Below are 15,173 nucleotides of genomic sequence, written 5' to 3' on the forward strand. Positions count from 1 at the left end.
TAGAAAGAGATTGGGGAAGAGAGTGTAGGCAGCCTGTAGGAAGGAGGTGGGAGTAGATAGGATTAGATGTCACATCAAAAAGTGTACAATAAGGGGTGGATGGGGACTTATATAGTCCCTTGACATTTTCCACCTTAAAGGCCTCTAAAGGGCCTCTAAATTGGCCCTTTTTCTCCCTTCATTACAGCCATCCCTTCCCATAGAATTTTGACCTCAAAATTTCACATCCTGGCTGTCACAAAAAGTGCAGCAAACAGCAACTATTAATTAACCCGGTAGGAGATAGGGGTGGTCCTGAACAATGCTTTCTGGCCGCCATGAATTCTCATCCTCAGGGAGTCCCTGCCACTTGATGAGATACTCTATGTAGATCTTGTTTTAGAGTACATGGTCTCTGAAACCCATGATGCGCTCCGAGACATAGAGGATGTTACCCTACTCATCCATAGGTTGTAGCTCAGAAAGAACTTGGACATGCTGGCCTACATGCAGCTTCAGCAAGGACACATGGAAAACATTATGAATCTTGGAGGTACTGGGAAGCTCCAACTCATATGCCACCTCTCCAACTTTGCAGATGATCTTGTAGGGACCATAATATCTATAAGCAAGCTTCATGTTGGTGTTACCTTTCAGCAAGACATACCCATTCTTATGGAGGCGTAAATGCACATAATCTCCTTCTTCAAAAGACAAATACCTCCTGCGTTCATCCGCATACTTCTTCTGCTTGGCTTGGGCATCCTGCATATTCTTCTTAGCCAATGGCAGAAGGGCATCCATTCTTTCCAAGTCACTTCTTGCTTGCTGATTTTTTACAGCCATGTCCGAAATAAAAGGCGGCATCCCAACTTTGCATCCATGCATTGCTTCAAAAGGGCTCACAAAAGTGCCTCAAGTATTCCTCCATCCATTTGTTCACCCTTTCTGACTGTCCATCCCGACCAGGGTGGTAAGCAGTGCTCAGTGTGAGGAGAGTACACACTGCTGTGAATAACTCCTGCCAAAAGTGACCCATAAATATTGCATCTCTGTCACTGACAATTTCCTGAGGGAAGCCATGATGCTTAAAAACATGCTCAATAAATTGCCAAGCAACCTGTGATGCTGAATACCGGGTCTTAGTGGGTATGATGTGAGCCTGTTTTGTCATTCTATCCACCACCACATAAATGCTATCCCATCCCCTCTCTGTGATGAAATCCATAGCTATGTGAGTCCATTTGCCTTCTGGAATAGGTAATGGCTGTAAAAGACCTGCGGGTAGCTGGATGTTCACCTTATTTTGTTGGCAAGGCAGGTATTCAGTGACATATTTAACCACATCCCGCCACATGCCATCCTAGATGAAGCTCTGTTTGATCTTTTCATATGTCTTAGAGATACCCACATGTCCTGCCATAGGAGATGAGTGCATTTCGTGCAAAACCAAAAATCTATACTTGGAGTCCAGCACAAGATAAATTTTGTCCTTGCTGTAGAACAGCCCATTATGCAGCTTAAATTCAGTATGCCCTTCACTTAAAGACTCCTATAACTCCAAAAATATGGGAGCTGCCTTTGAATTCTGCATATATTCTTCTTGAATCCCATGAATATGGTGGAATGGCAGATAAACTACAAGCCCACATTCTAGACAAGGCATCGGCAACTACATTTTCTTTCCCCTTCCTATACTCAATGTCAAAATCATAGGACTGAACTGCAGTCAACCACCTCTTCTGCTTTATGGACAAATTGCGCTGCATAAGAAAGTACTTGAGCGTCTAAATTTAATATTTCCACCATACAGGTAGTGGTGCCATTTCTCGAAAGCATGTAGGATATCCAACATTTCCTGATCATAAACATGATAGTTCAATTCCTTGGCCTCAAATTTTCTGCTCTCCAAGGTGGACGGGCAGAAGGGATGTGGGGCATGTGTGTGGCACGTTACAATGCCCGAGATGCATACAACTGCAGTTACGTGGTGAGGAGGAGCCGGGTGGTACTGTCAGTGGGAGTTACGATGATGCACCCGACATAATGGCATCCTGGCACACAACATTGGCGACAGGGTTTGAGATGGAGGCGGGCAGTATGGCACCCAAGAAGCGATGGTTTGAGACAAGAACGGGCTCCGAGGCTGATGAGCAACACGGTCGAGCAGGGAGCGTGACTGGCATTAGAGAGAGGGGGGGTTAGAGAGTAAGGAGAGAGAGAGAGAGAGAGAGAGAGAGAGAGAGAGAGGGTAGGGAGAATGAGAGGGGGTAGAGAGAAGTTGCATGAGAGAGAAAGAACACGAGAATGGAGAGGGGTTTCGAGAGAGTGGTGGAGAGAATGGTAGTGGAACAGGAAGGAAGGGGTGTGAGAAAGGCGTTGGGGGATGAGAGAATGTAAGGGGGTAAGGAGAATGGAAAGGGAGAAGAGGAAGCGTGTGAATGGAAGTGGCCTTATTCAAGTCTCTATAGTCAACACACATGCGGTATGAGCCATCTTTTTTCTTTACCAGGAGTACTGGGTATGCAAAAGGAGAAGTGCTAGGATAGAGAAAATTCTTCTCTAGCAATTCTCGCACCTGTGTTGCCACTTCTCCCCGTTCTACCTTAGAAAGATAGTACAGGGCCTTATTAATTGGCTTGCTACCCGGCTCCAAGACTACGGCATGATCAACATCTCTCCTTGGGGACAACTGTGAAGGCATATCAACAAACACATCAGTAAATTCTAAGGGCAATCCCGTACGAGCGACGACGAGTGCAGTTATGGGTCACAAATGGCCCGCAATCCTGATGGTTCATCTGGTCTACGTTGTCCTTGCTTGACGTTGAACTACTTCTGCTTGTATGGAGTCCAGTAGAGAACACTGAGAATGAGAAGAGGGCACACGGAAAGAAGGCACAAGGCCCTACGAAGGAGCTCTGATACCAATGCAATGAAGGAGAAGGGGGCAGATTTGTGAAGGGCCAAAGATGGTAGAAAAGGGGGAGAGGAAGGAAGAGAGAGAGAAAGAGAGAGAGAGAGGGGTAGAGGGAGAGGAAGAGAGAGAAAAGGGTGAGAGGAAGAGAAAGATAGAGAGAGATTGGGTCTTCGAAAAGAAAGAAAGAAAGTCTATTAATGTCCACCGAAGACCAACAGGTCTATGGGACAGCATAGAACCAACTAATACATCAATTTAGGGACGGCACATGGCAGCTCCCATAGAGTGCAAAAGCATCTCTATTTATTTAGAGTAGCTACATCTAATGAATCATAAAAACATATAATCAGCCATACATCATTAAGACTGAGAGTCTTTTGGTTTGGATTTGAATTAATTGCCATGCCTTCACAATATATTGCCCATTTTCCATCCTTCCTTGCAGCTCTAACCTTGGCTAATTCAGTCACTTTGTTCTTCAGTTGAGCTCGTGTGAGCTCCTCAGCTATCCATACCTTTGTCCCTTTCAGCTTATGTGATTGTTAAAGAATCTTGGGTTCGCAGTACGTGACTTGAAAGTGATGATAGCATGTCCCTTGGAGTGTTTGATATTAGTTGCTGTCTCATCATCATCTTCTTCATCATCATCCTTCCATTCAATGTTGGGCATGGCTGCTTTGACCTGTGCTAAAGTTTCACTAAAAGAGTCCTCATCTTTGTACCACTTTTCAAGAAGTCCTCCTATCTGAATCTTCAACGAGTTTGCACATCTGGCTTCATGCTCCTTAATCTCTTGTTAGTTTTACTTGCCTTTTTCTCAACTTCCACACTTACCTCCTTCTTGATTGTTTGAGCTTCAGAGTGAATTAAGTCATTAACTGTGGAGACTAGTTGAGGAGTGGGTAGGGAAGCCTTACATGCCTTCATAACTTCATCTATGATTGCCTACTTGCCAGGCCCGTTGAAAAACTGAAGTTTAGCTGTCACACCTACCAATTGTATCTTTAAGTCACGAACCTCTTGCTGTAAGTAAAAGATCTGCTCATGGTGGCCAATGATAGGCAGATTTAAACCTCCTTTATAGTATGTATGTGCATACGGGGAAGGCGTCTTAGCTGCAACTATGGAGTACTGACTCAATTAGTTGGAGTCGATTGGGGGGGGGGGGATTTGGATTTCAAGGAGAGGCTAGGCCACTCCATAATGGCCATATCTGCAGGACCTCAAGCTAACTAACCCCCGAACTGGGCCAAGGGTCTCAGCCTAGTTCATGGTTAGTTCGCTGCTAGGAGGAGAGGCTAGGTGCGAGCTGAGAGGTAGGTGAGAAGTAGGAGCACCAGTGGAGACCTAGAGACGGCGGCTGCTAGGGTTTGTGCAGCGTGCAACGTGAGACCTCCTAGATGGTGGGCTGTTTCTGTGATGATCTCCTCAATGATGACCTAGAGAGGCGGCGGCGTTTAAGGTCTCTGTGCTCAGTGACGGCATCGACAACGAACTATTGCTGGCAGCTTCCTCCTCGAGCTTGACGACGACCTGCTTGAACGTGAACGAGGAACGACAGCTGAACGGGCTGAGCTGAGCAACAGATGTACGGGTTGAACAACATGATGAACGACGGCTGTACGACGGGGGCTGAGCTGAGCACAGAGAGAGAGAGAGAGAGAGAGAGAGAGATGTATTAATGTCCATGGGAGGCCTCGTGGGCCTATGGGACAAAGTACACAAAAAAGCGAACCCATACAAGCCTCAGTGGGCTGAAGCAAAGGGTGCGCTAGGGCCCTCGCTGAGTACTAATCTATGCTAACAAAATCATAATCATGAATAGAAATAGTCAACTGCAACTGCATAGTGGACCAGATCTATCTATTCAGTATCAAGTACAAATTGAAAAACAAGTCAGTCTCGAAGCTGAGACTCAGAAACAGAGTCAAAAACTGAAGCCTTGAACAGTGATGGCTCTCTAGTGAGCTACGAAGATATCTCGTATTTGTGTCTATTGAGCTATCTCGCGCTGCCGTGGGAGACGCGGTCTCCTCGTTCTTTGAACTCTCTGGGCTATGTCTAGAGTGACCCCTCGTCTCTGTCGGTCCCCCTCCTCGAGAGATCGCATCCCCATGCATACATGGCAGTTGGTCGCATCAGTGTGTCAAAAAGCCAGCCCTTCGCCGGTGGATCCTGGAAGTGCGCCTGGAAGCACTGCCGCTTTCGTCTAGCCAGAGCACTATGCCCTCGTGTGAGCCGTGCCTAGGCTGCATGGGTCATCGTGAAGATGGGTCCTGTGAAGACTACTCCCAAATATGTGTACGACTGCACTATCTCCACTTGCTCGCCACGATAAGTGAAACTAAGTTGACAAAGCATTGCTCGTGAGGTGTTGACCATAACATTGGTTTTCCCAAGGTTGACCGTCAGCTCTCTCTCTCTCTGCAGAACACCTCTAAGGCCTCCAGATCTCTCTGTAGCCTCTCCGCTGAAGGATATAAGGACTATATCATCAGCATATAACATCTATATGAGGAGATCACCCAGTAATGAACCCTCGCCCCCTAGGAGATCTATGAAGGATGTGTTAAGCAACTAGCAATCCCCAATTACTGGGGCAAACATACCAGTTTGCAGGCCAGCCAAAAGGTCAGCCAGCAAGGGTCTGGCCGACCAGCTGGCCGACCAGCTGGCAGGCCCACCGACCAGCTGGCCGACCAGCTAGGTCAGGCCTATAAAGGCACTAGCCCCCCACACTCACTGACAGGACAGGACCTGCAGCTGCTCCTCACCTCCTCCATCCTTTGCTGCAGCCCCTCCTGCTCCAGATCTGCCCCTTCTGCTCCAGATCTGCCCCCTCTGCTCCAGATCTGCTCCTCTGCTCCAGATCTGTCCCGCTGCTCCAGATCTGCCCCTTCTGCTCCAGATCTGCCCCTTCTACTTCCAGATCTGTCCCCTCTGCTCCAGATCTGCTCCTTTTTCATCATGTTGCTATTCCACATAGCCTGAAGGTTCCTTCCTCAGAGCAAGCTGGTTTTCAGCCATTTCCTAGGGCAGCTCCAGCCCTTCTTCATCTTCGTCATCATCGAGCTACACGGAGGACTGCGTTTCGCTCCCTCTGCTGCTATCTTTTCTATTGTTTCTCTACATGGAATCATCTTTCTGATTCACCTCAGCCACGGTCCTTGAGACACGACGGCTTGAGGTTCTTGTATTCAGTTTTTCATATTACCTACAGGCACTATGTTTTCTGAGTTCCGTTCTTCAGTTGTGTCGAAGTGTTGTCTATTTTTGATCGCTCCACTGCAAACCCTATCGTTTCTCTATATGGTATCAGAGCCATGGTGATCTAAAGACCCCAGATCTCTGGTGATCTAAAGATCCTGCTTCTTCAAGGAGGCCATAGGTACGGGGAGCATCACTCCTATGAACATATCAGTTTCCTCTTCATTCCGCTGCGCACTAAGGGAGAGAACTCCATCCCTCCCTCCCTTTCAGAACTCCATCTTCTCCATCCCTACCTCCCTTTCTTACCTCCATCTTCTACACCCATCCCTCCCTCCCTTTTCGGTTTCAGGCTTGACACTCCCCATTCCTTCGAACAAGGAGGTCATGATCCTTCACCTCTACCAGATCTCCATCGGCATCAACTTCCAGGATCTACAAGTTCTCCCTAGGCGGGACCCTTTCTCTTCAGATGTGTCTTGATGACTGTTGTTTCGAATTCTTCTACATTCATGGAGGCGGGGATAGACTCCTCTCTCCCGAGGTTCAAGATCGGGCACACACTGGATCACTCTTCAGCTCCGACCTCTTCCTTTGGTGAAATCCTACCATCTCTGGATTATCAGTGCTGCTACCGAAATGCAAGTTTTAGTATCCTGAAAGCTCCTGCGAGCCCTCCCCTCCAATGGGAGCTGAGAGCTGCAGACATTGCTCAAGGGCTTCACCCTTGGCTGTCTTTTGAGGCAGCAAGGTACAGGGATCAAGGCATGGTGACAAAGCCAACTTGAGCTCTATGGGAGCACGAAGGCTTAGGGATCTAGAAATGCCACCGAGGTTGCAGGACAACATATTTTGCTAAGGACAGAGGACTGCCTCTGGTGGGACTCTCGACCCATTTTCTATTGTGTCCATTGGACGGAAATATATCTTTTGTTGGTTCTATATCTCTCTTGGAGCATTGTCTATTTACTGGCTTGCACATGTATGTTGAGCACACAAAGTAAAGAAGTTCTTGATTCCACCATTAACACCACCTATGTGAGTTAGGCTTTTCTATCTATATTCCACTGCGTGTACCCTCTGTTATGGTTATTTCTACTACCACGAGGTCCATGATTGGGGGCCTGCCTTTAGCTTTGTCCTTTCTCTAATTGTAAATATTAGGGGGAGATGGTCTTTAGTTTTGTATTCATGTCACCTGCTGTGACACACGGCTTTTGGTGGAAACCATGTATGTTTATGGTCACATAGACCAACGTAGGACATACGGACAATAAGAAAAAATCTCTCTCTCTCTCTCTCTCTCTCTCTCTCTCTCTCTCTCTCTCTCTCTCTCTCTCTCTCTCACACACACACAGAAGAAAGAGCTAACTAGGAGATAAAGCGATACTGCAGATAGTATAATCAAATGCATATCTGCAAAACAGGCAGTTATCTGGAAGGTTAATTCTCGGTCTCACCTGCCGGCCCTGGAGCTCTACTTGCAGATTAGCAAGGTTCCGCTGCACGGAGGTAAGCTCTCTAAGTACGCGCACCAAAGAATCTGTTTTGTCCGATGTTCCTGGAGCAGGCACGGCATTTTGCATTGCATCTTCCTGAACTCCACAAGAAAGGAATGTGCATGACAGCGATTCAAAAGCTCGATCTGTCTGAAGCTTGTATGAGAAGAAATGACAATGCACTATGGTAGCCAGGAAGACCAAAACCAAACCATTGACTAGGATTACTACAATTTTGTTGTGAGGATCTGAAAATGTGGACTTAAAATGAGGTACCTGAGGAACAGAGAAGCCGAGATCGGCAGCGATAGCAAGCGCATCTGCCATGCCGCCCAAGCGACGAAGGGGCTTCTTCCCAACCCAGGCGGTATCTGCAGGGTTGACGTTGGGGTTGGCATTTGGAGCAGCCATAGCTGGTGATTTGTGATCTGCTCAACCTTCAAAGTCCCAGAAATCTCCAGCCTTTAAGGCCTTAACGACGTGTCTTAGTGAAACTTAGGCACTCTTCCCACTCGGCCGCCCGCCGCAGATGGACGGACACCCGCCGAACCGAGCTTCACACGTAGATGACTCACACCTGGGCAAATAACAAAAGTCGGGGGCGTCTTGAGAGTGCGTCTGACACCAGTTACACTTTCATAAAAAAAGTGTCCTAGTATCGAACCCGGGTCCCCCAAGCATACAGCCTAGCAATCCAATCCCTTCATCGTCTGAAACCACCCTAAGTAGTTTCTTGACACGTCAAGCTCCCTGCTATAATGAGAAAGGCCGGCAGGACGCTCTTTCCATCTTGAGAACAGCTTGTCAACAAGTCCGTTCCATCCATGAAAAGACCGCTTCGCGATTGATGACAGCTAGGGCAACCTCAGCGGCCGTCACAAATGAGAGAAGGCCTCCACCTATAGCATTCTATATAGCATCACATTACCATCCTTACCTCTCATCGTATTCATGTGCATGCATTCATGCGCTAAGGCCCTGGTTTACGTTGAGAAGAGGATAGGGATCAATTTGACAATTTCTACAAGCCAAACAATTTAAGAAAAAAATGCATGCTTGGATATGAGAGTTTTCAAAAGTGTTGCACATGGTTACTGGAATTCGTCGGACCTTATCTCTCTTTCTCCCTCTCACACACACACACACAAAAACAACAAGTTGTAGAAGAGACACATCTCTCTCTCTCTCTCTCTCTCTCTCTCTCTCCTATGTTCTATTGATGTTTTTTTGTCTTTCGTAGGCAGCAACTTTTAGAATAATTTTCTTGCATCCACTCCCAAATTCCAACAAAATGTTCTATCTAAGTCCTCTTAATCAATGGCTCATCGAAGGGAATCCTTGACTTACATTGGAGGTGGGCATCTAATGGGCCTTTATTGTGGTCGAAGTGCAAATTTGGTGAGCCTATGTGATATGCATCTCATTTTATAAAGGTTAATAATCAAGCAAGGGGGGCAGTCCTCCTCTGTCAAGTAGTGATCTTTAATAGGTTGGATGGGGTGATCCTAGTCTTGATGGTATGTTCCTTGGGTCTAGGGGCGGAGTCCTCCTGTACCAAATAGTGATCTTTAATACATTGGATGGGGTGATCCTAGTGTTGATGGTATGTTCCTTGGGTCTCTAGCAAGTTAATGCTAAGATGCAAAGTGAAGATGTGAGATGCACCTCGCCACCATCAAGCCCCAAGACATTGACTTGAGGGTATTCGCGGAGCTACAAATGAAGCTTTGTTTAACATGCATTGAGGCATTTCAAGCTTTAGAACCAAATGCTTGATAGTGCGAAAGAAAGCAAAGCATGTCATGGGTGGGAACAAGCGGCTAGGGGATCTGGCAACGTGACACTGGGGCACTAGGAGCCTCTCCAACAAGGTAAGTCAAATTGATTTTGAAAAGGATTTTAAATGTGTTGAAGTAGACATCTCTATAGACTTTGTCACTAAAAGGCTTTGGTAGAAAGGAGTGTGATAGGCAAAATAGAGAGGATGTGGGTTATGGCCAACATAATACATGAGTGAGCCAAGAGGTGAAAGAGAACATAGAAGCCTAAGCTTTCGGTTTTCTTTTCCCCAGAAAAAGGTAAATTCTATTAATGCTTGAAATACAAACAGCTTCCGAAAGAAGCTGTCGATGAAAGTACAAAAGAAAAAAACCCGGTCGCTAGGTATAAGAAAGCCACCTATTTTCATATCTCTTGGCTCACCACCTAGAGAGATTACGAAACAGGAGATAGCAACCAAGATGGTGGTCTATACATCCAGCGAATAACCTCGCAGAAAGGGTGTAGAAGATTCCTGCTAGCCATGTCTAGCAGGCACTCCCACCTTTCCGCAGTCGCTCTCAAACCTAGAATAGCGTGCTTCCAAATGGCGCGTAAAGTGAAGAGGATATCCTATCGGATGGCTACTAGGGTAGCTATTAAAGAAACTTGGCCTCCCATCACCCGACTGCACCAACAGACTCAGATGTTCCAAGCAATAATGATGGATGATGTCTCCAATACACTGTCTTTCGGTATAGGTGGTGGTCGTGCGCGGGATGGCTGAAGCACATCATGAACCTCCATCCAAAAGATCTGTTGTCCATGTATTCTATATGTCGGTGGCAAGGGTCAATCGTCGCGAAGGCATGTCCTCCCTACGTGAGCCAACAAGCTGCCATCCCGCAAGTGAAGTTCCTACTCATCCTCTGCGTGCTAGCCACAATCCTAAGGGATGCCAATCAAACCCATTATGCAATCAGGCAACCCTACAGGCAATGGGGAATCGTCTCTAGAACTCCGTCCATAACCCTTCCCTATCAAAGGAGCCTCGGAGAAGATCCACCTATAGGACTATCGCCAATTACCTCTGATGCGTGGAGTGTTCCCGACTTGCAAGCGAGAGTTTGGCGGAGCTCCAATACAATAGCTCATGCCGAACACTCTCCAGGACTAGGTTGAGCTGCTACTCTACCGAGATGTCTATGACAACCTAGCAACATAGGTACTTCATTGTCTCCCCTCTCGAGATCCACTGAAAGCCAAAATCAGCTCCCCAATCTTGAACCTCCTAGATCTCCTCTAGACCCATGAAGAAACCAACAGATTTGGTCCAATTTATGGGAGCTCCGGAAGCATCACTATAAATGGACAGGGCTCCTCTGAGCCTTGCTAGACTGGATGCTGAGCCGTCCACATAGAGGGTCGTGTCATTTGTAAACTTAGAGTCTAGGAGCTCCTCCTCCTGTTGGATCGGAAGCCTCATCCCCAAAAGGCCAAGTGCCTGAGAGTGCAGAAAGTACCCTAGGAGCTCTACTACAAAGAGAAATAGATAGGGGACCAAAGGACAACCTCACTGCACTGAACGTGCATGAGGAAAAGCCTCTCCACTATGGCCCTCAATAATCACCTAGCTAGAGTTGCCCGCATACAAAGTTGAAATCCCTATGATCCATCTCTCTAAGAAGCCGAGTCTCTGCATAGTATTCTCCAAAAAGGACCACTCCACCTTGTCATATGCCTTCTCGAAATTAAGAAGAAGAATAGCTAGAGGTCTAGACTCCATCCTGGACCCAGTCCACTCCCTCCTAGAAAGTGAAGATATTATCCAGTATGCTATGCTCCTGGACAAAACCGGGCTGCATCTCATGAAAATGGGGTCTCAGACGCAGACTCAAGACCTTGGCCAAGATCTTGTATGCCATGTCAAGAAGGGTGATCGACCTCCACTGATGAATGTCATACCTATCACCCCCCTTCAGAATCAGGCAGATCCAGCCTCAGCTCAAGGAAGGTGGAAGGAATCTGGAGTCAAAAATCTCTTGGTAGACTAACCTGAGTGAGGTGGAGATATACACCAAGAAGCATAAAAAAAAGTTCGGGGTTATAGGCCGTCCTCTCCTGGGCATTTCTGGGCTGGAATAGCCTGTAAGGCCTCCCACAGCTCCTCATCAGTGAAGGGCACCTCCAAGCACATGTTAAGGCTCTGTGAAACAACTAAGGGAACCTGCTCCCATACCGCCTCTCTAACCAAAAGAGTGGCGGGCGAGGCCTCTTCCAACTGAAAGAGCTGGTGATAGAAGGCCATGATCATCTTGAGGATCTCCTGAGGGAGGATCTGTATGCATATTTCCCTGCGAGTCCCCAAGTCACTGAAGTTGAATCCCACAGACCGAGGTCCTGTGGTCTAAAAAACTATCTGGTCATCCTACCGCCCTATTAGACCCGTCTAGCCCGAGAAGAGTGATAGGAGAACTCTACTCTACAGAGCTCCAAATCTGATAGCTCTAGTCGTGCACACTCCAAGCGGTCCCTGAGCCATTGTGACCCCAAATCCTACGCCTTGAGTCTCTCATTGGACGCTTGGTCATGACGAAGTGCTCGCTCCCGCTCCTGCAAAGCCACTCTCTGTCTAAAGCTTGGCACTATAGCTCTTGGTTGCTCCACTGAATCCTCTCAGCTACCCATGCTACCTGCCCCTCGCAGGGTCTTCCCTCAGGCTGTCTCTAGAGCTCTACTATCACATGTTGCACCTCCACCTCCTATAGAAGATCATATGGTATCTAGAACCCCTTTTGAGCGAGTCCGCAACGAAACTCCTCCAAATGATGGACTGCCAGAGAGTCGTCTGACATCGTGGTACCTGCTAGAATGCTGCTAAAGCTGCCTTGGAATAGAGCCCAGTTGTTGGTACAGAGACGAGACACACGAGGAGAGAGCAAGCATAAAAAGCTCAAATGATTGATTCAGAAGATGTGACTAAAGTCACATCATATACATGGATAAGGTTGTGCTTGCTAAGCACACCCTGCAGGTCACATGGAAGTGTGCTTGCCAAGCTCGGGGGAAAAAACCTCCACTAGTCGGAGTAAAAAGTGCCCCGGGCCTACACCTAAGGTGTCACTCTACACTCCCAACACATAGGTGCTAACAAACCCCCCTGGAGTGAAGTGGTGACAGTGTACAAGGCAATTGTGATATCAATCACCAAAAAGAAGTAAGTTCAGAAGCTTGTGAAAGCCTTCGAACTTCTCACGAGACAATGCTTTGGTGAATATATATGCCACATTGTCATGTGTAGGCACATAGATCATGCTGATTTCTGAGGCAGACAATCTCTCTCTGACATAATGATAATGAACCTCAATATGCTTTGTGCGAGAATGGAAGACGGGATTCTTCGCAACTGCCAAAGCACTCTGACTATCTGTAAAAATAGAGGTAGCAGACTCCTGTCTCATACCCAAATCAGCAAATAATTGCCTGAGCCAAACACACTCAACGGTGGTTGTGAAAGCTGCCCTGTACTTAGCTTCACAACTGGAAGTGGCCACGGAGGGTTGCTTCTTACTCAACCAAGAGATGCATGACTGCCCAAAGTAGAAGCAAAAACCTGAAGTGGACACTCTTGTGTCAAAGCATCCTGCCCAATCGGAGTCACAGAAAGCATGCAGCTATGGATCAGCTCCCTTGGGAAAGAATAAACCAAGGTGCATAGTACCGTGCAAATAGCGAAACACCCGCTTAATAGCCTACCAATGCTTGGTTCCTGGGCAATGCATGAATCTGCTCAATAAGGAGACCCCAAACTGAATATCTGGTCATGTATTGCATAAATAAATCAAACAGCCCACAGCCTGCTGGTACAATGTCTGATCAAAAGCATCCCTAGAATCTTCAATGCTGAATTTCATTCTAGTCTCCATAGGAGTTGCAACTGGCTTGCAATCTTAGAAAGAGAACTGTTGAAGCAACTTCTGGATGTACTTAGTTTGTATCAGAACAATACCATCATCCCGCTGTATAAACTGAATGCCCAAATAAAAATGCAAAGGGCCTAGATCACTCATCTCAAATGAGGATTGTAATTCAGCCTTGAAGGCTGCAATATTTTGCTCATTGGGGCCTGTGAGCAGCATGTCATCAACATATAAAACAATGACAAAAAAAACATCCCGAGTCCTTTTAACATAGAGGGTACTCTCAGTTGGACTGTTGCTGAATCCCTGGGCAACCAAATATGTGTGTATCTTTTCATACCAAGCTCTAGGTGCCTGCTTAAGGCCATACAGAGCTTTGCGAAGCCTGCACACCAAGTGTTCCTGTCCATCCTGCACAAATCCACGAGGCTGTGTAACATAAACCTCCTCATGCAAGTCTCCATGTAGGAACGCTGTTTTGATGTCCAACTGATGTACTTGCCATCCATGATGGGCTGCCATGGCGATCATGCATCTGATAGTGGTCATGCGAGAGGTAGGGGCAAAGGTTTCATCAAAATCAATACCCTTTTGCTGAGCATACCCTTTCGCAACGAGTCTTGCTTTGAAACAGTCTACTGAACCATCAGCCTTCCGCTTAATCTTGTAGACCCACTTAGTACCAATGGCCTTTTTGCCTAGAGGCAATTCAGTTAAGTGCCATGTTTCATTTTGCATGATGGAATCATATTCTGAATGCATGGCTGCCATCCAATTACTGTCCTCTGCAGCATCCTCAAATGTCAGAGGTTCTTCATCACTGCATGTGCTCTGAAAGGCATAATCAGTAAACAACCCAGATGCATGATGAGATTTTGCATGAGTCCTCGCAGGTAAAGGAGTATGTAACCTGCTGTCCCGTAATGTTTCAATCAGCCACCTGGGCACCCGTTTGGATGCAATTGCACATAATTTTTCAAAATGCACAAATCCCAAGGCAAATATCTCAAGACCAATAAGGCATGTACCTTCTGTTCAGACTTCTCTGATTCTGCCCTGAATGACTATGTACCTGAAAATAAAGAGAAATACCCCGAGGCACACGGGCCAAAACCACCAGAACGTACCAAAAAGCCACAAAAATGAGAGGTAAGTTCCACTCTCCGACCTGCAACAACCAGCTTTCGATAGCTTCACAGGCGAATGAGCTTGAACAGCAGGAGCGGATGGACACGAATCGCCTATCGCATAGCATCCACGACAAGATGGTAGGGGTGGTCGCCAGCAAGAGCGCAGGTCACAGGCTCCACGTTTCCACGATAGAGCTACGGCCAGTTAAGGCACAGGCATAGGTAGCCCGTCCTGTGCAAAGGCAGTAGTCGCCTAGCTTCACGTCGCACAAGAGCGGCAGCCTCCCAACAATGTGTCCACAAGCGTTGGCACAAGGCTAAGGCGATGGCGCAATGCAGCAGATAAGGCACAGGCGTAGGCAGCGTGTCTTCACAACGGCACAGTGCAGGGAGCTCTCCACAAGAAGAGGCTTCACACGTAGTTGTCGAGCTAGAGCAGAGAAGGTCATCGGGGAAGATCAGGTGGAGATGGCACAAGTCACGTGGCAACGGCGCTTCCACGTAGGTGTCGGCTACCACAGGCAGGGCGACGGCCTATTGAGGCACAGGCATAGGCAGCAGTGCACAACAGCAGCTACGGTAGCAGGAGCAGACGACGACTTTCACAGGGGTGACTGCTTGTTGAGGCAAAAGCGTAGTCAGCCCGTTCTGAAGCAAAATAGCCAGGTAGCTCCACGCACACACTTCTGTGCGAATAGCAGCAGGTCGCCCAGCAGAGAGCAGCACCATGAGCAAGGTGACGAGGGATGGCGGCTGGAAG

At 47.4% G+C, this 15,173-nt stretch overlaps 1 protein-coding gene across 1 annotated transcript in view; it reads right to left on the bottom strand.

The window, feature by feature from the left end:
* The window catches only part of AUG2 (HAUS augmin-like complex subunit), a 48,818-nt gene extending 40,620 nt beyond the window's left edge, over window positions 1-8,198 (bottom strand). The window contains exons 1-2 of the mRNA XM_087398503.1: window positions 7,882-8,198; window positions 7,567-7,701 (exon numbers count right to left, since the gene is read on the bottom strand). Coding sequence (XP_087254629.1) covers window positions 7,567-7,701; window positions 7,882-8,016 — 270 coding nt within the window. The 5' untranslated portion in view covers window positions 8,017-8,198. The remainder of the gene's footprint in view (window positions 1-7,566; window positions 7,702-7,881) is intronic.
* Window positions 8,199-15,173: the final 6,975 nt, after the last annotated feature.

The sequence above is a fragment of the Dipteris shenzhenensis genome, chromosome 27 (assembly GCF_047967505.1).
Source record: "Dipteris shenzhenensis isolate YYH24624 ecotype China chromosome 27, Dip_SZ_1.0, whole genome shotgun sequence".
NCBI lineage: Eukaryota > Viridiplantae > Streptophyta > Polypodiopsida > Gleicheniales > Dipteridaceae > Dipteris > Dipteris shenzhenensis.